The sequence below is a fragment of the Saimiri boliviensis genome, chromosome 4, assembly GCF_048565385.1.
Source record: "Saimiri boliviensis isolate mSaiBol1 chromosome 4, mSaiBol1.pri, whole genome shotgun sequence".
Lineage (NCBI taxonomy): Eukaryota > Metazoa > Chordata > Mammalia > Primates > Cebidae > Saimiri > Saimiri boliviensis.
In genome coordinates, this window is record NC_133452.1 from 75,590,022 (window position 1) to 75,614,457 (window position 24,436).

Genomic DNA, 24,436 nt, shown 5'->3' on the forward strand with positions numbered 1-24,436 from the left:
TGGCTGTGCAGTTGTCTTCCTGTGCAGCATAACAAGGAGGCTTGAAGACTGAAAGCCAGTGAAATGTCTCTCCTTACTTCTGTAGCCAAGGCTGCATTGCCCTTTACTAAGAGCGTGCCACATCAGTACAATTGTTCTGATTACTGTGAAAAATTTACTAAGTGGTGTCAGTGAATTAACCTGTAGTAAGTGGGATGGTGTTGCCAGATGCATAATGCTGGAGGATGAATAAAACTCCTTCATTCATCCATTCAACAGACATAGGTTAACCTCCTGCTATGTGCTAGACATTGTGCTAAGCTTTGGGAATCCATGGACACATGTATTATATTCCCTGAACTTGAGGGGTTCATAGTGAGTTAGAGGACACATGCAAAGAAATATTTATGGCAGTGTGAATGTCATAATGGTGGTATATTGTATTGAGTGAAACTGTTCTCCTAAGTAGCCTTAAGAGGTCAGAAAATATGGAGGAGGTAAAGCTTTTAACTGATTCATGAAAACTGGATATTATTCGTTTAAAAAGAATGAAAACTGTATAGGGTGTTTCTTTACATATGTAGCTACTTTTTCTGAAGAGTTTGTTTTGAAAAACATAATTAAATGATATACTGCTAGTGCCTACTTTGTCTTTTTGCAAAATGCTATGAATGTAAAGTTCGTAGGATATGGATAGAGAGAGCTGTGGCAAATTATTTGGTTGGGTATGGAGGTAAATTAATTAATTAACTGGCGTTCTATCATGAAGGAGTAGAAAGTGTGAAAATCCAGTCAGAATTCTTACTAGTTTGTATCTCTCTAACAATTCTATAGATCTTGCAACTCTGTGTGTGTGTGTGTGCACATGCGCAGCTGGCCTTTCCCTTTTTCTTTTCCCTCCCTTTCCTCCCCTCCCCCTCTCCGTCCCTCCCTCCCTCCTTCCTTTCTCTCTCTCTCCTTCCTTCCTTCCTTCCTTCCTTCCCTTTGCCTGCTCCATTTTTGTTTAAAAGGATTGAGCTCAACAACAATTTTATAATGATTTATTCTGCTTGGTATTTTCTTTTATTTCTAAGACTTAAGGATTGAATGAATCCTCTCATTGTCCTGATGCCTCTATTTAATATGTCATGCTTCAGGGTAAACTGATTTCTTTATGATCTCCAGAAAATTGTACACTGACATAACAGAAATGATTATTTATTTCCCCACATGTTCAAACTGCCTTAAACTGCTTTAGGGTTATTTACTTCACAAGACTTAGTATTGATCCACATTTTACAACTGACTAAATACGGAAACAGAGTCTTCACCAAATAGCTAGAAAGATTGCTTTAACTGATGATTTTGCTTTAATCATTTTTAAAATTACTACAGAAAACTGATAGTGAAAAACCCATGTGTAGACTGCTTTGCATAGAAGTACAGCTATTTATGTTAGGAAATTAAGATGAAATTAATTCTCTCATTTTTAGCTGTGGATTTTTCAAGGCTTTTTTTCTACAAATATATAGATTTAAATATATTATGGGAGAAAGATTAATAATTGACAAGTTACTCACAAAATAGTCTACTATTAATCCTTTGAATTGGACTAAAGTCACAGTTTTTATGAACTTGAAGTAACCTGCCCTTATAGAATATTCTGATATTGCCAGATCTGTCATTAGCCTCATGGAAAATCAAGCCAATAACTGCCACAGCTAGCTCTCCAGTTTATATATAATTGGTCAATAATGTGTCGCTACACACTTCCTGTGTGTCTACCTGTGCTGAGTAGTTTTCTCATTTTACACTGATGAAATACTACAGCTTTGGCAGGAAAGGTGACTTTAGAGTTTCTAGTCACCTCTGAAATAGGAGATAATTGGGTGTGCTGTAAGAAATACAAATTAAGGTATAATATTTATGATTTATATAAGTAATTTACTATTAAATATGAGAAATTTAATTAGCTTAAGCTTATAATCAACTGAATAGTCATACCATTTGAAGCTAGTGGTCAAAAAGATAAATGTAGTATTTAGAGATCCTGAGTATTTGCTTTTGTTAGTTGATATACCTTTTTGGTCCATTGCCTGCCCAACACAGTAATAGATACACAGTATGGAAATAATACTTATTTGTTTGAGGAATGAATACTGGGCCATATTTGGTTAATAATAAATTTGCATTTCTTATTTGCTTACACATTTGGTAATGGAAAAAGTGATTCAGAGGTTATCTGGGATAGGAACTATAGTGGAATCAAAACTTTGCTTGGAAATTGACATTGCGAAATATTCACAGTAGTTATCTATTTATTGAGTGCTTTGTCTATGCCAGGCAGCTGCTAAGTTCTTCACAAGAACTATGTACTGTAATTCATAACATTCTTACAAGATAGTCTTAATATTTTTTCTCCATTTTATATATCAGAAAACTGGACTTGGAGCTTGAGCAAATTTGTAAAGGCGACAAACCTAATATATACTAGGACAGCAGCCAGTCTTATAATTGGTATAAAGGACAAGACATCTTGCCTTTTTAGGATCATTGAAATGAGCCCATATGTAGTGAGATTGACAGTGTCTATCATTCAAAATATGAATTTTATCTTTTGATAAATGTGTTAAATTGATTATGTAAAATTAAGTGTAATGATACTTAAAAAGAGGAATTATCACTCATAATAGTTTTAATGTAGAGCATACAGTAGCTGACCTTTCTCAGTATGTTTTCATAATGAGAACGAATAATAAAACAGGTATGCAAAATTTATGGTACTTTAGTAAATATAAGAGAACTATTTGAAAATAAACTTGGCAGTGGCATAAATGTTGAAAATTGTGCCTCCTGTCTGAAATCTTCCAAACACTACTTGTGGGGTAAGAACTCTCCTAATTGCCACCTCTTGTTCATAAAGGCATGTCCTCAAAGAAGTTTATTAGTAGGATAAAGTAGTACTCTGTCAGAAATAAGCCACATGTTTAAGTTCCTACAAATAAGTAATATATTTGGGTTTGTTAAGCTAACTTCCCCTAATTTAAGTAATTTTTAGTCCATGAGAACCCCGTAATAATACTGTTTTGTCACAGACTTGAATTAGAGCTAAAAATACTTTATTTTAATGTGTTTCTTGTTCAGTTACTAGATCCTTAGATTTCATAGTTCATTTGTTTTATTTTGTTTTGTTTTGTTTTACTTTGTTTTGTTTAAGTATATAGAGTGAACTCTCAGAGTAAACCTATGAGGACATTTTTGAGTGAGATCCAGAAGGGTTTGCATTTCACTTTGAATATTTCCTTTTTTGCACAAGTTGATTCTTTTTAGTAATTTACATGATATAAAAATTCTATTTCTGGATCCTTATCTGCATGAACCAAAATGAGTGTGCACATCTTTGGACACACAGACAGGGTTCAGCAACAATGGCACGGTAAAAGCTAGAAGTAAACCAGTAGTCAGACAGATCTCTGATGAGAATTAAGCACTATCTGGGATGCCATGCAAATGCAGGACAGCCCTTGTAGAACCTATTTTTTATATTGTTGACTGCTAAGGCATCGCTGAAAGACTAAGTGGGTGTACTGTGCATTTGTATATGGTATATTTAAAAGGGTGGTTGGGCTGATGATGGTAGAAACATTAATTTTTTTAAAGATAGCATTTAAGTTAAAACAGTTGGAGGGTAGTTCAGCAGCTAGACACTTGATTACGGTGTTATCATTATAAACAACCATTTGCAGACAGAGATATAAAAAAATAACCACCGTGTCTGTAACAATTTAGAGTTACCAAGGAAATAAGAAAGTAGAAGCCTAATGTGAAGTGACTGACTTTGCTCCAATAGTGTGCTAGTAAGTGGTGGAGTGGATTTGAACACAGATCCTTTGAATTAAAATCTGAATCTCTTTCCCTGTATCATAGTAACTCTTTAGGATAGGCTCATATTTGTAAAGAAGAATGCATAATAAGACAAAAGAATTCTAGAATATTCTAACTTGACATTTTTTCTCTCTTTTATATCATTTGGGCAATGACATCAGAATTTTAGTGATCTTTTGGTGAAATAAAGAGTAATAAACTGCAGACTTCAGGCTAATTCTTAACATATTCCAAGCTGATAATTTAAGTAAAGATGTGTTAATATAATACTTTGTTTTATTTCATTTTACATTCTATACTTTAAAAACAAAAATTTTAAGGCTTCTTATTTTACATGTTTTTTTTTTCATTATGGTATTAATAAAACATCAAATAATCAAATAAACACACACACACACACACACACACACACACACACACACACACACGTATCATGCCTTGAAATTAGTTTTTCTTGTGAGTTTTAAAAATCCCCATATTATCATCAAGCACTTAAGTACCTGTTATGGAAAAGTTTATATTCTGTATGGTATTTTTTCTAAACTCTTGCATGTTAGTTCAGGGTGGTAGGGATGGTGTTTCACAAACCATAATATACTCATTACATCATGTTGTTTTTATCTTCCCTGCCCGCTGTTCATTCTCAACGTGAAAAATCATAGCGTATTAGTGACAGGAGATCTGTATTTTAGGCAGACTTTTGTAATTATTCCCACTGAGGCACAGTCAATAGGATTAAAATACAGATTCTGGATCTGTCCATCCCAGATGGGGTCAGTCCTTTGAGCAGTGGGAGTACTATGTCTATAAGCTGTGCTTTCCCCTTTGCCTTGTAGAAGTGTAGATATTAATAGACACTAATATTTGAAAGCTCCTATGGAAACAGACTGGCTTTGCCTGAATGAAGATAAATATCCATCTGCAACAAATAAAATAACAGCATTCATTAGAATTCTAACTACATTTGTATGTAGATTTTACAATAATGTTAAAGCACAGAAAGTTTCAATTACAGAACAATCTACTTATAGTTCATAATTAATAAACTCTTTGCAGCTGCGTAACTGTGGCCGGAAACATCTGCAAAACCTTACATTTTACACACAGACATACATAATTCCTTCAGAAAAAGTTCAATTGTGCTTAAAATCACAGGAGTGGAAATGGAGTAAGATCTGAGGAAGCTGAGTCAAGTTGAATTCAATTAGCTAATGGGGGAGAAGAGGAGAGGTGGGAGAAGGAAACCAACCCTCATCAGGCAAAGTAATGGGGGTGAAAAAATAAGAATATTTAATATCTTTTCAGAAATTTAATCACAAACATTTGTATAAAAAGTATCAAAAATTTCCACTACATATAAGCTTGGGTTTGATAAGACTATTTGTAAGTGTTAAAAGTACTACTCCTCAGATAAAAGATAAGCTATTATTTATGAAACTCTAAAAATACGTATTAAATTAACAAAGGGGTTAAGAGAATATATTGATAATAGATTTCTAGTAGTCTTAAAAGTAATCTATAGGTAATTTCTTTTTTTAGTTTTTCATTTTTTTGAGTACATAGCAGTTGTACATAGGTAATTTCTTATACCTAAATGAAACTTTATAAAATTTGATACATATAAAGTATATTTGTTAGAAAAATAAACTAATGTAAGCAAATAAAATTTGCTGGTTTTTTTTTGTTTTGTTTTGTTTTGTTTTGTTTTGTTTTTTTGAGACGGAGTTTCGCTCTTGTTACCCAGGCTGGAGTGCAATGGCGCGATCTCGGCTCACCGCAACCTCCGCCTCCTGGGTTCAGGCAATTCTTCTGCCTCAGCCTCCTGAGTAGCTGGGATTACAGGCACGTGCCACCATGCCCAGCTAATTTTTTGTATTTTTAGTAGAGACGGGGTTTCACCATGTTGACCAGGATGGTCTCGATCTCTCGACCTCGTGATCCACCTGCCTCGGCCTCCCAAAGTGCTGGGATTACAGGCTTGAGCCACTGCACCCGGCAATGCTGTTTTTAATTAATGTTTGCCTATTTAAGTGTTCGGATTTAAAGATCATTATTGATGGATTCATTTTGTTTGTTTGTTTGTTTGTTTTGAGACAGAGTTTTGCTCTTGTCACCCAGGCCCCACAGTGGATGGAGTGCAGTGGCATCATCTTAGTTCACTACAACCTCTGCCTCTCAGGTTTAAGTGATTTTGCTGCCTCAGCCTCCCGAGTGGCTGGGGTTACAGGTGCCTGCCTCCATGCTGGACTAATTTTTGGATTTTTAGTAGAGACAGGTTTTGCCTTGTTGGCCAGGATGGTCTCAAACTCCTGACCTCAGGTGATCTGCCTGCCTGGGCCTCCCAAAGTGCTGGGATTGCAGGCATGAGCTACTGTGCCCAGCATTGATGGATTCTATAATAAGAGCTTTATTAAGATATAATTCATATATCATACAATTCACTCATTAAAGTATAATATATGGGTTTTATTATTGTCCCAGATTTGTACAACTATCACTGCAAATTAATTTTAGAACATTGTAATTACTCAAATGTAAACCTTGTATCTATCAACAGTCATGTGCCGTTTTTTGCTCACCACCCTATCCCCCAAAAGCTACTAATTCTACTTTCTATATCTGTATATTTGCCTATTTAGGTTTTTCATATAAATGGAATCATACAATAGGTAGTCTTTTATGATTGGATTATCATATGTAGCATGTTTTAAAGATTCATCCATGTTGTATTATGTGTCTGTATTTAACTCCTTTTAATTGGATGATATTCCATTGTTTTAATTCATTCAGTAGTTGATGGACTTTAGATTATTTCCACTTTTTTGCTATTAGGAATAATTCTACTATCAACATTAATGTGCAGGTTTTTGTGTGCATATATGTTTTCATTTATCTTGAGTATATACCTAAGAGTGGAATTGCTGAATCATGTACTAACAATGTTTATTCTTTAGATGAACTGGGAGTCTTTTTAAAGTGGCTACACCATTTTGCCTTCCTACAAGCAGTGTAGGAAGGTTCTAATTCCTCCATGTTTTCACCAACACTTGTTATCTTTTTGGTTATAGCCATCCTTCTGTATTTATGGTTTTGATTTCCATTCTCCTAATCACTTACGATGTTGAATATCTTTTCAAGTGCTCAGTAGCCATTGGCACATCATTATTATGTCCATATTATTCATTTGTATAGCTTGCATGGAGAAACATCAATTCAGATTGCTTGCCTATTTTTTATTGGCTTATTAATGGATTTTAATTTTTGCATTTTAATATTTTAAATGATAATATCTATTTTTACCTCATCAATGTTGTAAGGGGAGATATTTTATTATTATGTATTCTTTAGAGACTTTGATAGTCTAAGAAAATACTTGGAATCTCAAGGATATTGGTTCTGAACACCCATAAGACTTTTTTTTAAATATAGAAAAGTCTAGGCCCTAATAATGTTTCAATTACTGTGATAGAGTTAAGACTTTAGTTTCCTATCAAAGCTTTCCTAATGTGCAGCCATTGCAGATAGCCAAGTAAGATATGGATGCTCAGTGCCTAATGTTCAGGATGGTGTGAAGTATGTCTGAGATAAAAGTGGGTGCTTAAGAGTTCCAAAAAATGAGCCCATTAAGGATCAGGAGATCTTTTTTGACTGTAAAAGAACTTTAGAGTAGGTGGATTTTCTAACAACACAATTTTGGGAAGGAGTATTCTTAGAAATATAATTGGATAAGATTTCTTCCAAGCACGCCCCTATAGGTCATAAACCTAAAGAACTGGACCAAGTATGGGTATCTGCACCCCCATTCGGGAAAAGGATACATTACATTCTACCTAATTGCTTAAGCTATTAAAACAGCATGGAAATATATGCCTTTTGGGTGGCCTTTATGATTGTTCATTTACAATTGTTATACCAGTACCCTGATTGTTCCACTGACTGCATAATGCAAGTATAAACTCAAATGCTTGGCATCCCATTGCTTTAAAAAATGTCTATTGAAGACAACTATGGAATCTGTAATTGTTTGGAGAATTTAATGGAGAATCAGCAAACAAGGAATTGGTATCAGCTCTCTTCTATATTTAAATATATTTGATTTCAGAATTTTGGTGCTTTTTAATTCTTAATTAATTTATAAATGGGAAATCTGATTGCCATTTATGTTCTTTGTTAAAAATTTTAAATTAAAAATATTATTTAAATCAATTTTGTGGGATAATATATTATTTAAATAGTTGAAATTAATTATAATAAACTGCATTTATTTCTTAACAGTAAATAATATGGCAGATCTTATAATGTGTTATAATTTAGTAGCTATATTGCAGTAAATAATATGGTATATAAAAGTTTCATGTGTTTTCTAGATTTCCCTTTTCTTTGGTGGTTTTGCATTTAAAGAAAAGACTAAGCAAAACCTTGCTTAACATATGAAATCTGACAAGATTAACAGTTTTTAACTCTAGGATAATGAACTTATTTTATTCATTAAGGCCCTAAGGGCTAAAAGAACAGTCAAAAGAATCAATCCTAGCTCTTCATGGTTTCATGGAAAAATACTATTATTAAAATAAGACGTGAAAGATTTTTTTTACAAAAGTAATTAAATATTTAAAACAAATTTTATATGTATCTCTGATTAATCAATAGAGTAAAACTACTTTTTAAACTATGTTCAGTTAGAAAAATCAAAACATCGACAGACACAAAGTTAAAATGGTACATTTCTTTTTATTTATTTATTTATTATACTTTAAGTTCTGGGATACATGTGCAGATCGCGCAGGTTTGTTACATAGGTATGCATGACGTCGTAGTGTTTTTCTGCATCCATCACCCCGTCATCTACATTAGATATTTCTCCTAATGCTTCCCTCCCCAATCCTCCCACCCCCTGCTATTCCTCCCCTAGTCCCCCACCCCCCAGGCCCCAGTGTGTGATATTCCTTTTTTTCTTTTTTTTTTTTTTTTTGAGACGGAGTTTCGCTCTTGTTATGCAGGCTGGAGTGCAATGGCGCGATATTTCTTAATGTAACTAACTTTAACCACAGAGCACATACTGTATCAAAGGCTACATACTGTATCAATCACAGTTTGTTTTGAGTTCATGTGCTATTGAACACTTTGAGAAATAAAACAGAAGAAAAATTTATAAAACTGCTGTTGCACAATTCCTAGAAAGTTATTGTTCCATGTTTCATCATTATAAATGAAAGGAATTTATCTTTAAGGTTTCAGAAGGCATTTACCTCTGAAGACTTTTTACTAGTAGTTTCCAGAAGACCAGCTGCATTTAGAAACAGGAGAAATTGCCTGCCTTTCCATGTAGCTTCTCAGGGAGTAGTTGGTGAGCTTGTCTAACTCTCTGGTATGTGTGTATCTCTCAGATATGCCACTTTACTCTTCTTTATCTCATTGAATATTTAACTTGAGGTTATTTCGTGTAGATATCTTATCACTATTTCTAATTTTAAGAGCATCTGTTACTGCTTTCCCAAGCTTTTCCCACCCTGTGGATCACTGTTACCCTAAGAGGTACCACTTTTATTTTTGCATGTTCTTGGCTTTACTCTCAACACCGTTGCTCCAAAGACTTTGTACTTACTTTTAATAACTCTGAATTGGTAGTTTCCTTATAGATCAAATGTAAATTGGCTTGCCACAACTTATTATTTTCAATATTAACTGAACTGAGACCGAATATTACTTCAAAGAAAAAATGTTAAGACTTTTATGATCACATTTTTCTGGTATTGCCTTTGTCTATTTAATGATAGTCATACATATATTCCGTAATTGTGCAGGTATCATCAGTGTCAAAATTCATAGTGAAACTGAGACTATCTGTTTAATATCTCTTCTTAAGTTATGTTACGATATTATTTCATAGCTTTCTAAGTTAAAGTATTAGCTTTCAATTACTAAAAATGTATAATACAAATAATAAGGATCTGTTGAAAATTAAGTTTTAGGATAGCTAAAGCCCTTGAGATCCATTACTTAAGTGTCAAACTTTGGCTCATTTAATAGTAAATGGTGGTAGAATAGCATATGGCTGAGTGTCAGTAGTCCTGTGGTTTAAATACAGTTGTATCCTAGACAAACAGAATTATTTGAAGAACACAGGTTACTTTTGCTTTAAATCTGTTTTTCCATCCGTTAAAATGGTAACAGAATTCAATGTAATTTGAAAGTTAAGTGATAAACTTTTAAATTTCTGTGCATTAGGTATCATATATATTCTTGAAATCATGTAAGTCAAGCAAGGAATGCACCTCATTTGTGGGAAAAGGGGAATAAGCCTTTATTTAGAGGCTTTTATTTGCAACAGAAGAATGAGAATTGTGAGGAGAATTCCACTAGTAGGCATTATTTTGGAAATGTTAAATCACGTTGCCATTGTCCCCCCATAACCCCTTTGTCCTGTAGAACAGTAAACATACATATGATATCAAAAACTTGTCAGCACACAGCTCTTCTTTGTCTGGATGTCTGCCTTGTTTGTTTGTTTTACTTCTTCAGGCCTTAATGTCTCAGACAGCAAGTTGGGAGTAAAGCATTGCCTTCTCTGTTTTACAAAATATTGTCTCTGATCTTTGAATTACAGATAATACATAGAGCAAGAGAGAACAAATATTTTAAAAAATAAGACATTCCATCCTGAGAAATCAAAGCTAAACCCTTTATCCTTTCTGTTAACCACATTTTTTAATGTGGCAAGATCCTATCTTTAGAAACATTTTAAGATTTTATATTTTTGTGACGGTATTTAGTAATCAGTTTCATTGTTCTCTCTGTGCCATATGTTTGTAATAATTTCTACTCAGAACATGGAAAGATGCCTTGTGCTTCTTTGCCTAATGTTTCTGTAACTGCTTTTCTCTTGTGTTAATTGAGAAGCCAACTAAAGACAACATAGCAAACTGGCTTCTGAGGGCAGTAGCAGGTCATAAATTTACAATGAGGTGGTTGTATCCCTGTATAAATCTATGTATGGATGGATGGATCTATTTGTCTATCTATCCATCTATCATCTATCAATCATCTATCTGTCATCTATTGATCTATATTCACTACATAACATACCTTTAAATTGAGTCCTTAATTTATAACTACTATGTTGAAGCCTCCCAAAGTATTTAAGCTCCCAAATATATTCAAAATTGTGCATTAAAATTCAGCATTTGAACAGAAGTAAGAGATGACTCAACTGTTTTTTCAGAACTCTGCCATCTCAGTAAGTTAGGATTGTTCCTTCCTTCTGTGCCCCTGACCCAAGTGAAAATTGTAATTAATTTTCTGTATAATACCCAAGTGGAGAATATTAAATGAACTTTCGGCCAATATATTAAATGCTGAATTTTTATTTAAGTATTCACTAACTTTTCTTCAAAGATACGATTTTATTTTTGCTAAATGTAAAGGTTATTAAAATTTAAGTAGATATTTAATACATATGAAGGATAGATTGAATTCATTCAATATATAATATCAATTAATAAAAGTTATTGAAATAATGAAAAATAACTTGCTAAATTTAATTGAAGATAAATAAAAATATATGAAATGTCCGGTGTTATTAAATGGTATGCTGTTACTGGATTTAATTACATAATCTAAGTGAAAAAGAGCAACTTCATTAGGAGGTGGCAGAAATGCTCTCTATCTCTGTTCATTGCTGAGAGCAGTTGCTATATTAGTGTGATTGCACCCTAACCCTCCCTCAGCAGAGGAGAAACAGGGCCATAATCTACTTGCTGTTGATGACTTTCCCTTGTTTCTGGTGGTGCAGCAATCTCCTATTCATAGGATTTCATTATTTTTAGTATCAAAGAAGTTTACTTAGTGGAAACCAGCCTGCCTTATAACTTAAATTTGTTGAAATTATAACTTGGAGTATCCTGAAAATTTGGAGAAATATAGTTCTATCATTTTCTGGTGAAAATTTTTACATCACTATTATTTCTAGTCTGGTAATTAGAGTTACATTAATATTTTTCAACATGAACCAAATCAACATGTAAAAAGTTAGTTTAAAGCTACATTAGATTAAGAAAGCATAACTTGAAATAGTCTAATGCAGATCAACAAACAAGTTAATTATGTTGAAATCAAAGTTAAATTTGAATTATATATCTGAATTAAATATTCTAAGGTTTTATCTAAGTAAATTATGCTTGTATTCAGTTTACTGCTCTAGACTTTGGCCTGATGCCAACTGGAGATGCAAGTTTGCTGTATTACTTTGTTGGTATTATTTTGTTTTAAAATGAACTGTCATAACATTTGGCTATCGATATACCCTAAAATGAATATTTTATCATAAAGAGTTTGTTTTTCATATGTCAGATTTGATATTTGATTCCTTGCTAAATAATACAAATTTTCTTTAAAGATCTATTTGCTCTCATGTCTCCATTTTTACTTTCTTTTACATACCCAGCCTGTGGCCGTGGGTTCTACAAGTCATCCTCTCAAGATCTTCAGTGCTCTCGTTGCCCAACTCATAGTTTTTCTGATAAAGAGGGCTCCTCCAGATGTGAATGTGAAGATGGGTATTACAGGGCTCCATCTGACCCACCGTACGTTGCATGCACAAGTGAGTTGTACTATGAAAGTAAAGAAGGACTTTCCAATCCTTTCTACTCATTTTACTGTTGTGACATCATTGAAATAGATATTGAATTTGTAGTTCATTCTTAATTATACTTAAATATTGAATGTTGTTAAATTTAAATTTTAAGATATTTTTAAATATTTTAAATATTAAGATATAAAATACTTTTTCATAAACAGGTAAGGTTAATAATATAAATATATTTTACATCATCTTCAGTGTTATTTCCATGTCTGCTAAATTATGATACATTTTAACACTATCTTTCACATGTCTAAAAGGGATAAAAAATAAAATTAAGAGTTACTGGAGTTGGCTGGGCACAGTGGTTCATGCCTGTAATCCCAGCATTTTGGGAGCCGGAGGCCAGTGGATCACCTGAGGTCAGGATTTTGAGACCAGTCTGGCCAACATGGTGAAACCCGGTCTCTACTAAAAATACAAAAATTAGCTGGGCGTGGTGGTGTCTGCCTGTAATCCCAGCTACTTGGGAGGCTGAGGGACAAGAATCACTTGAACCTACCTGGGAGGCGGAGGTTGCAGTGAGCTGAGATTGTGCCATTGCACTCCAGCCTGGACAACAAGAAGGAAAGCCCATTGAAGAAAAAAGTTATTAGGGTCTTGCATGGATATTAAATGTTATTAAAAAGTAATGGTTTCCGAATTAAAATTCCATCACTAAATAGAACAGATCTCACAAAACAGAGCAAATCTCACATCTTGCTTTTTCAATTAATGAATGTTTGAGACCCAAATCTAAAGCCAATCTCAGACATTGGTATAAATCATTCTTGAGTATATTAAAATGAATAAATGTATTCTCCGTTTTATGGTTAAAAGGAGAACTATTTTTAAACTACTGAACAGCTGTTTTTTTAGGTGCATTAACAGTACTGTTTTAATTGCTTGGAAGAAAAATAGCTAGACTGTGGCAAAAGTACAAAGACAGTTGTTATCCTGTTTTCATTTTGACATATTAAAAGGAAAATAAATAAAGCCTCTTTAAGAAGGCTTTTTATACAGCTTCTCTAGTAAAGGTAATGAAATGTTTATGTGAAAGACAGCATTTCAACTCATTTCTCTTTGGTAATTGAGCCACTAAACATAATTCCCCATACAGATCCTTGTGTTCTTTCTGTTTGTATGGTTTTTTTTTCCTACTTTTGCTTATTTATTTATTTATTCTTGGTTTCCCAAGGGCCTCCATCTGCACCACAGAACCTCATTTTCAACATCAACCAAACCACAGTAAGTTTGGAATGGAGTCCTCCTGCAGACAATGGGGGAAGAAATGATGTGACCTACAGAATACTGTGTAAGCGGTGCAGCTGGGAGCAGGGTGAATGTGTTCCCTGTGGGAGTAACATTGGATACATGCCCCAGCAGACTGGATTAGAGGACAACTATGTCACTGTCATGGACCTGCTAGCCCACGCTAATTATACTTTTGAAGTTGAAGCTGTAAATGGAGTTTCTGACTTAAGCCGATCCCAGAGGCTCTTTGCGGCTGTCAGTATCACCACTGGTCAAGCAGGTATGTCTTACGCTTATCTTCACTGAATGGAATGTGACTGCTTACGTGAGGTGTCTTGCTTGAATATTTAGTTTCTCTACACAGAACTTGATATTTCCAGTTTGTTGGTTATTTATAGCTTTAACTTTTCTTGTTGCTTGTTAAATTATTAGCATACTCATTAACATCTTCAGAGATCTGTAAACAAAAGGAGATGAAATTGGCTGGGTATGGTGGCTTACACCTGTAATCCCAGCACTTTGGATGGCTGAGGTGAGCAGATCATGAGGTCAGGAATTCAAGAGCAGCCTGGCCAGCATAGTGAAAGCCCGTCTTTAGTAAAAATACAAAAGTTAGCCAGGCATGGTGGTATGCATCTGTAATCCCAGCTATTTGGGAGGCTGACGCAGGAGAATCACTTGAACCCAGGAGGCGGAGGTTGCAGTGTGCTGAGATTGCACCACTGCACTCCAGCCTGGGACCACTGCATGCCAGCCTGGGCAACAGGGTGAGACTCCGTCCTCAAAAAAAAAGATAAAATTGTAAACCCTTAAGACTGCTATAAGATAACTCCATTGAAAGATCTTGATGAGGGTAGTAAAAATATTGGTCAAAATGAAATAAGGATATATACACACTTTTACCTTTTTGTTTGGTATGCTCGTGATCATAATCTACATTATAATTAGGAATAGTGAAAGACTTGGCTTCATTGTCTCACAATAATGTTTCCAATTTTTTACTACCTAGACTATGATCTTTGTAGTATATGACAAGTGTGCATTTAAATTTGCATGAGGGAATTTTAAGTTCATCAGTAGACTTGTAATCATATTAATTTTTGTTTTTATATTAGAATAAATGGCAGATTTCATGAAGATTTCAGAAGAAATGGCATAACCGTTATAATTGTAAACTTCTAGCTTAGCTGAAAAGCAGTTTTCACTTTTTCCTCACTGGCGCTTGAGAAGCCCTCCTTAATTATTCTTTGCTGTGGTTAAGTGTGTTTTGGAAAATACAAATTGGAAACTTTCTAAACCTTCAGAAAAATCTTATTACTGTAGAAAATCTCATAAATTAGGGGTTTTCTCAATCTTTTGAAAAATTCTTATTGCTGAAGATAGATGCTATGTAGTAAATGCAATCAAGTGCTATTTTATCAACAATATTAAAATCGGGCCTTGACTAGAGTATTGTGTTGTGTGAACAATGTAATAAGCTTATAATGGGGTCCCCTTGGTCTTTGGCTGGCTGTCTAAAAGCAATCAGTATTATCCTAAATTCCTGGGCACAGACTGATCTATTCTTCCTTTCCATGCCAATTTTAACAAACTGTTATCTATTTAAATTATATCTACATAATGAAAACTATGTATATCATCTCAGGCTTACCACTTTGAATAGATTAGTGGGTTTTTATTCTAAAGGTTTCATTCTCATGCTTATTTTAAAGGCTCTTTCAATCAGAACTCCTATTTAAGAGTAGATATCTGAAGGTAAAACTTAGAAATGTAAATCTTTAATAATTAGGCAAAAAATAACTGATTTAACCAATTACCTGGACTTACGTATTTTGCTTTGGACTGACCTCTTTTATTAGCAATATTTAAACTATTTCTTTTAAAATACTGTTGTCATTAGATAGTTCCACTTGTGTTGTTTTATATTTAAATTTGTCATCAAAACTTTGCAGTGAATAGATCTAAAACATTTTAGTTTTATGATTTTGACATAAGAGCTGCTTTTGTAAGTATTTTGTTTGCTTTGTTTTTTTATTATTTTTTCTTTTTTTGTGTAAGTATTAATAGAAACTTAGTTCTATGCTAGAATGATGTTTTATTTCTGCTAATATCAAGAAGTGACATTTTTTTTTTAATATAACCAGGAGATGCTGAAATAGTGTTTGCCAAATTGGTGACTTTGCAGATGTCTTTTCATGTTTCTAAAGTATCTATTGTTTAATTTCTCAAGTTAATATATAGGCTAAATACATTATCAATTTTCTGTAAATTTCTTGAATCAAATATCTCACAGATGTTATGTAAAATGGCTTTGGATGTTGATTCTCTTCTGGTTAAGAACAAACTAGGTTGGCTGGACGTATTTTTGTTGCTTTATTTGTTGAGGAGGTTGATTTAATTGTACAAAAAATATATTGTGATGGTTGTACAACCCTGTAAATATGCTAAAACCACTTAATCACATATTTAAAAATGAATACATTTTATAGTATTCAAATTATACCTCAATAAAAACCAAAAATGGTTAAAAGAATACATATAATTTTATTAAATAACAAATACAAAATAAAGGTTTAAAAACTAGGTTTGTACTTTTATATTAAAATACTAATTGATGATTGCTTAGTCTTCACTACATCTCAAATGCTAAAACTCATGAATTTACAGTTAGCTTTTTCTAACAGAGGAAATTTAGAATCTATTCGTAATTATTGTTCTATTACATGAGTATACTCACTTCCCCCTGTTACCATGTTTTTGATCTTCCTAAAGAGGGGTGATAGTTCCTAACTATCAAAGGAACCCTATAAAACCCTTGAACTTATCATTATCCATTAAACAAATAGCATCCCTTCTGAACTAGTTTATGCTACAATCACTTCAACAATGAATTTAAGTCTATATTTCTGGTTAGTTCTCCTCCTCCTCAGCAGTCCACTAATGCCTAGTACAAAAGGGTTTATGAAGAGAATTTTCTGTTTCTGGGAAAGCTTAGAGAGTCAGGATAACACATAATCAGCCAGTGCTAGAAAGGTAGTATGTGCACTTTGTAGTTCCTTTTATGTTTAGGGTTTAGAACACAAAACCCTATACCAGTGTTTGTGTGAGTAGAAGTATATTGAACATCTTTTCTCCCTTGCACAAGGGAGGAATCAGGCCATTAGTATTAAAAGCCTTGAGTTCTAGTTTCTACTACTATGCGGTATATATATTTTGGGTGGACCACTAAAGTTCCACATGAAAAAAAAAAGTGGGAATAAAATAATATCTACCTTCTTGTATATCCTTTTAAGTGAGATGATATTAGAGAAAACTCATAAATTGGCATAAAAATGCTAATGCAGTAAATAGCAAATGAATGCCAATTAGTCCTCTTTTTATGTAACTCTTTGGGAACCTGTCAAGGCAAAATGCACCAATTTCTTTATCTGCAGCAGCATGAGGGAAAATAATGGAAGTGCAGAATTGGCAGTTAGGTATTATAACTTGGGAAGAGGGAGAAATTAATTTTGTTTGGCCTGTAAAAAATATGACTGTTACCTAGTTATCAGTTATCTTGTAGTTGATGTTCTTATGTAAACTAATGATTTTAGCTTTAACATAGACTTGTATTGAAAAACATGATATTTTAATGTTCATATTTATATAATTTTTATATTTACTTATTATGAACATACCATACACAAGATGGCTGAAGCATACATTTTTTGTTCTTGTTGTTTTGTTAATAATTATATTGACCTATTAAGACTGAAGTCACAGAGATGAACTTATGTACAAGGGAGATTTTTTATTTTAGACGAGGAAGTAGGGAGAAAATGTGTATTTAATTTACGATAGTATAATCCTTATTCTTCCATATATTTAAATGCTTTCTTTAAAAAATGTCCTCTTTTAACCTTTTATGTTAAGTTCAGTAGTACATGTGCAGGTTTGTTACATAGGTAAACTTTTGTCATGGGACTTTGTTGAGTAGATTATTTCATCATGCAGGTGTTAAGCCTAGTAGTCCTTAGTTATTTTTCCTAATCTTCTCCCTCCTGTCACCCTCCACCCCCTAATAGAACCCAGTATATGTTGTTCCCTCTGTGTGTCCATGTGTTCTCATCATTTAGCTCCTACTTATAAGTGAGAACATGTGATACTTGGTTTTCTGGTCCTATGTTAGTTTGCTAACAATAATGGCCTTCTGCTCCATCCATGTCATTCCGAAGGATGTGATCTTGTTCTTTTTTATGGTTGCATAGTATTCTATTCTTAAGCACTATTTAAATGCTGCTTTTTAATATTAGTTTGGCCAATTATATTAAGCATGTAGTACATGTCAAGCACTACAGGGGATGCTAAGGATAGGAAGGCAAAAAATAGTTCTCTTCTTAAATATCTAATAATAGAACACCTTACTATAATGTGACACATGTTGTAGAACAACATTGGGAAAAAAATACAAAAGCACTGAAGAAAGAATGCTTCATTCAGAGAACAAATGAAAATAAAGAAAAAAAGAGAAATAAAATAAAATAAAATAAAATAAACAGAGAACAAATAAAAGCCCTTACTGAAAAGATGCCAGTCAATCTAGAGTTTCAGAATGGATGTGACTTTGCCAGATATAAAAGTAGGAGTATAAAAGTAAGTCCTATTCCAGGCCCTGAATAATGCTACCCCTCTTCTCTAATCAGAGCATGGTAATTGCCACTACCTTCCATCCTGAGAGTAAGTATGGTAGCATAGAAATAGTATGCAGAAGTATGAAAGTTAATAAAAACAGATCACTCAAAAAATGCTGTTTCTTTAATACTTCATTCACTCTGGGATTATTTAAGCAATTATAATATGTGGTTTCTCCTCAAAGGGACATAGAGGACTTAGCAATTATCCTTCAAATCAGAAACTGTGTCATGTTTATCTGTGTCACCACCATCAAGTACAGTCCTCTCTGCATACTAGCTGTAAAAAAAAAATGTTTTGAAATTAAGGCCAGTGGGAAAACTGGAAAAATTAAATCATTATACTAGAGTGAAAGCATTTAGGCATTAATAGAAAAGACATATTATTTGATATTAGATGACATAATTACATTTTTTTTAGACAAGTTACTTTACCTCTTTATACTAGAATTTTCTCAAGTGGTACACTATTTGACTCCACATATTGTAAAAGTTGAGCTAATAGCTTAATTTCAGGCACATTTATCAAAATAAAAAGGTATGTTACAGTACTGAAGCAATTATAGTAGTAAGAGCAATAACTTAAAAATTACTATTTATTGAACACTTACTATGTTCCTGGTATTTTTTGAAATGTAAAAAGTACATGAAAAGAGTGTCAAAGATAAGCCACCTAACTTTTTTTGGCCTCATGTAGTCCCCATAGGCAACTGAGAGATTTGAGACAGAAGACCTCTCAGAGCTCCTCATATGTCCATAACTAAACACACAAAGTAATAACTCAGTGTTTGGTACAACACTGTGCTACACTATTCACTGCACACTCTTAATATCTGAGTAATAGTATACATGTACTATAGCTTTTAATGGGAATAACTTTTATAATGCTCTGGAAAGCACTGGGAAGGAGTTAGGATGAAAACTGAAACCTCTTGAAAGAGGTTAGTGATAGTTTCTCAAGTTGGGCTCCTCAGGAAGCAAATACTTAGATGGAGATTAGTATGCACAAGTTTTATTAGGAAGAATTTTTGGGATCAATACCATCAGACAGAAGAGAAGGAAGCAGAACTGAGCAGAGCAGAGCTGAGCTGTGATGCAATCTCATTGAAATCCTCAGCCAACTTCTTGGGGAGCTCTCTACCTGTAATCAACCCTCAGGTTGTCCCTAGATGACAGTTTTATACGTCTGTGTTGTCCAGACATTTGTTGCAGTTTTCCCTAGGAAGGAACAAGGTGTTATTTTTCAGAAAGGAAATTCTAAATGAGGGAGGGAACTGAGGTCTGTTTTCCGGCAAATATCTCGGCAGCTGGGCAAATAATTTCTTCATTCCTTTTCTAAGAGGAATGTGATCAGCCCATCACACCATCTAGTGTAGGTAGTTAAATCATGCAAAAGAATAAGAGGGGCAGCATTCAGGGTGTGTTTATAGAATAATGGTATGAACTAGATGAATAAAGATTTTTGGGAAATTTTATTTTTTAGCAAAAGAGACTTTTCTAGATAGACAGTGGGGGAAACCTGAGTGTTTTTGAACAGGCAAGTAACGTGATTGACCCTGGTTTAATTTTTGTGTATCTTCCACATTTGACATATTACATATAGTACTTTGTTTAAAAAAAATTCTCCTGCCTAGTCTTAATTACTATGAAAAATATTTACAAAAAAATATATTTTCTAAAATATGAGAAAGCTTCAAAGAATCTGCCATTATGATGTGGAGACATCTTTTTGTTTATTCAATACTTCAAGTTTTTAATACATTAAGAAAGCATTAAAGTATTTAACACTTTAAGTTCTGGGGTACATGTGCAGAACATACAGGTATGTTACATCTTAATTATCTTCAAAGATCTATTTGAAGTCTCTCAAAAAGAACTTTTTTCCTCATCATCAGTTTTGTTGTGTATGGATGAATGATCTATATGACAATCACACAGATTATGTTAAAATTTAAACAAAATGTGTGGAGTTGTTAAGAACTGATATTATTTTAAAAGTAAAATGTTGAGGGTTCGATTGTGTGACTTTACAAAGTTCACACAGTAAATTATATAGTGATGCCCCAAATGATTGCAATCAAGTACACTTCTTACCTCAAAATTATTGTGTTTATGCAATCTTATCATAGAGTGCTATCTTTAAATATGTACCTCCATAATCCATTACATGAGAACTTGCAGATTGGTTTAATGGTCAGTGATAAGAGCTGCTAAGTGAAAAGGAGACCTACTAAGAAGTATTATTTCCTGAGAATATTAATAAATGTGATCTTTGTCGGATAGCATTGCTAAATGTAGCATTTGTCTTCTCATTATTATTTTATTACACTTCTTCAGGAAACTTTAAAAACAGCCCTGCATATTTTTAATTAACTAATTTTCCTGTTTTTCAATACCCAGATCTAATTTCTCAGCCAAAATAAAGATTTGCTTTAGTATTCACTTTAATTTGATTTGTAATGTTTATATAATGTACCAGATGAAATATAACCTGAGTCGTATGATATAGCATTATATAAAGCAAAATTATCCCCCAAAAGACAAAACCAACAGTCATTTTCTTTGTCAGATATAGCTTCATTCACATTAATTAATGTGACTCGACTGTGACTGTTTTCTCATAAATTAACTTAGATCGTCTCTTTTCAATGATTTCGTGGGCACACATCAAGTTATATGTCTTTTAACAAATAACACTTAAGTTTGTATATTTTTATACTTGTTATGAATTTATAAGATTGATTTATATTTTAAAGCAACATGATAAGAAAACATATTTTCTTATTTGAGAACATTTACTGATGATATAAAATAATATTAAACACAACATTCTCTACAGGGTGAAACAGAAATATAATTGTTTCATCACTAGGTTAAAAAAGATATAAATGCAAAAACAGGAACCATTTTGTAGAGATAATGTTACTGTTATTAAAACATACATTCATAGGCACATCTACAGCATCTGCAGCAGAAAATCAGTGGAATGAGTTACCTTTAACAGTAAATTGTTCAAAATATGTGTTTCTGTAATATCTTGACATTTTATAAACCTGAGGCATTTAAAAGTGCAAGATTTAGTAATTCTCATTCATGCTACAGGGCATGATATTTTAGTAGTTCACATCCTTTGCTTAAACAAGGTGTAATTTTAGAGTGTTAGAAATTTAATTATTTAATATTTAAGTATTTTTTGACACCATAAATATGAAAACATATATATAGATACACTTACATTTTTATTTAGTGGCTGTAGGTAATTAAAACATACAAAAGGTTGATGTTTTACATAGTGTTTTAATAAAATTTTAATTAGGTAATAGACTACCGTGTTGACATTAATACTAATAACCAGAACTTATGTAGTGCTTACTATAATACATGTTGATTCTTTTACACATAAAGGCCCATATGCTTGCACAGCATCTTCACATTTCAAACATATAAGGGAAGTTTGAGAGAAAATTACGTTTCTGCGATAAGGTCTTACAGTAAGTGTATCATATTTGTAACATTCTTCACGTATTACTTGTGAAAAGTTTATCTTTCCTATTAGGCTTCATGTTATAAGAAAATGGTGGTACCTTTGATCATATTCTCTAACCCCATTAACATGTTGGGCCCAGGGTAGATGATTAGTAAATATTTGTTGATTGAATACATAAATTCTTTGTATACTCTAATATGAATAGTGAATTTCTTAGGCTATCTAGGTGGTTATAGAAGACATTAGTTTAATTCAAATGAAATAATATTACTTAAATTATGCAATGAGTACATAAGCTAATAATTTGAAGGATATACATTCTGTAATTTTGTCCTAAAACTGTAAATATATTTAAAATCATAAACTGTTTACAGCCATAATGGAGTATTTAGGCAGAAATATGAAACAAAAGTATAAATAACCCTTAACTTTGAAAACTTTTGTAATGCTTCATATTTTGAAAGCTTGCTGAACGTATAATGAATTTATATCTTTTATATAACATTGAATATGTAAAAGCACAGAGATCCAGATTGGGGATGATTTCATTAGTACCTGGGAACATAATACTAGCTTTTCATACATTAGTTTAGTATTTTTTGTAGTTTGGTATATTTAGGTTTTAATATTTTTGTATTTTTTGGCTTTGTGACAGCTTTACAGCATGGCTGTGCTATGACACTACTCAATGAGATCGTACATAAGGAAATGCGTCTAAACAACCTTTCTTCTCATCCCCACACTTTAATCCTGCCCCCTCAACTCCCTGATCTCCAGTCCAAATATCTTTCTGAGTTGCTGAATCTGTCCTTTTCTAATATTGTTAATATTTGTAATGAAATATTTAGGCTTTTCTTAAGGTTATGATGACAAATTGATCTGCATACTGTTTAATGGACATGCTTTTTGTAGACACTTGATACAATCCTAGTATCGGGTGTTTTAAGTTGCTTCTCATATATTTCCGATTTAAGGCTTCTTAAATTCTTTGATCTTTGAATTGCTACTTTGCAAATAACGATGTTTACATACCTGGGAAGTAAGAGTTCATTTTTGGCAATAACCCAGTTATTCTTCTGCTGCGATGGAACTGTGTCCTCCCAAAATTCATATGCTGAAGCCCTAACCCTCAATGTGACTGTATTCTCGACTCTCCTCCACATACACTGAGAAAGGCCGTGTGAGCACATAGCAAGAAGATGACCATCCACAAGCCAGAAAGAGAGGCTTCAGCAGAAACTAAAATCTGCTGGACATTGACTGGGGACTTCTAGTCCTCAGAACTGTGAGAAAACAGATTTCTGTTTAAGCCCCTCAGTCTGTGGTATTTTCTTATAGAAACCAATGCAGATGAAGACTAATACTGATCCTTGATAATGTGATTCCATCCTATTATTTTAAAGAAAAGTCTTTGTTTTCCATACGCATGAGGACAGCTAAGGCATGTAAACTTTTATTTATGGGGCAGGAAATGACAGTTGTAGAAATTTTATGCATTTCTATGATTTTTCACCTCAAAAAATGTACTAAACTTGTTTAGTGCAGTATCTTTGTAAGTACCAGAATGATCAATAGTAATGTTTTATTTTCAATGTCCAAGACAGGTTTTTATGTTTTAACAGAGCCGGTTAATCATCTAATAAATTGTAGAAAGTGACAGAACATTGATGGTAACAGAATATCCAATACAAAATTTGTTATAAATTTTGTTCCTACATTTTGAAGCTTGGGCAAGTTTGTCAAATTCTTGGCAATTTTAAACCAGCAAATTCTGCATGATTAAGAAATGAGTACCATTTCAGGATTTTCTTAGGAAAAAGCGCTTATAGCTCTATGTTTTGGAGACGTAAATTTGTAATTTGCTAAATTTAAGCATCCTCTTCAAAAAATATGACTTCCCATTAGGATCATTATCCTGGAATAGTCCATAATGATGGAATTATATAAAGTAATTCTTATTACATATATTGCCCTTAATAGAAGATCCTTTATTTTGCAATTGCAAGTTTATGGGGTAGACATTGTAAGTGAGGTGAATATTCATCTACTAGAGTAATATTTCCAAACAAATCGCCACTTTGCCTTTAGGGTAAAGAAGTTTATTCAAGTGAGATATACATACTCTGTTTTAAGTAAAATGTCACTAATCAGATGACCTGTTCTTTACTTTTAGGGGGAAAATTTAAAAAGCAGTTTAACAGGAGAGACTTAAATAAAATACACAAGTTTTTTCAGGGCATAACCTTAGGTAAATATACATTGAATTCAGTGTCCTTTTCAGGAGGTACCAAACAATTGTAAATTATAAAAAATAATGAGTATGTTGTGTTGTGGTAATACTGTGCCAGAAATACAAGCTAACACATTTGTAATAGGTTTCCAGTATACGTTGACTAAAGAAGTGTTTTGGGGTCATCCTTCCTTGACAGAAACCAGTTAGCTGATTTGCTTGGTTCCATTGTAAAAACAGGTTTTGATCCATGAGTCATGAATTCGTCTTTATGTAGCCAGCTATCATGCCCATTTCTCTAAGTGTTACTGAAGCAGTAGCTTGGTGTAGACAGA

At 33.1% G+C, this 24,436-nt stretch overlaps 1 protein-coding gene across 5 annotated transcripts in view; it reads left to right on the forward strand.

Moving 5' to 3' along the window:
- Positions 1 to 24,436, forward strand: part of EPHA7 (EPH receptor A7) — a 184,847-nt gene that overhangs the window by 50,652 nt on the left and 109,759 nt on the right. For all 5 annotated transcript variants that reach the window (XM_039467843.2, XM_003922925.3, XM_010333777.3 and 2 more), the window contains exons 4-5: positions 12,287 to 12,442; positions 13,659 to 13,994. In XM_039467843.2, coding sequence (XP_039323777.1) covers positions 12,287 to 12,442; positions 13,659 to 13,994 — 492 coding nt within the window. The remainder of the gene's footprint in view (positions 1 to 12,286; positions 12,443 to 13,658; positions 13,995 to 24,436) is intronic.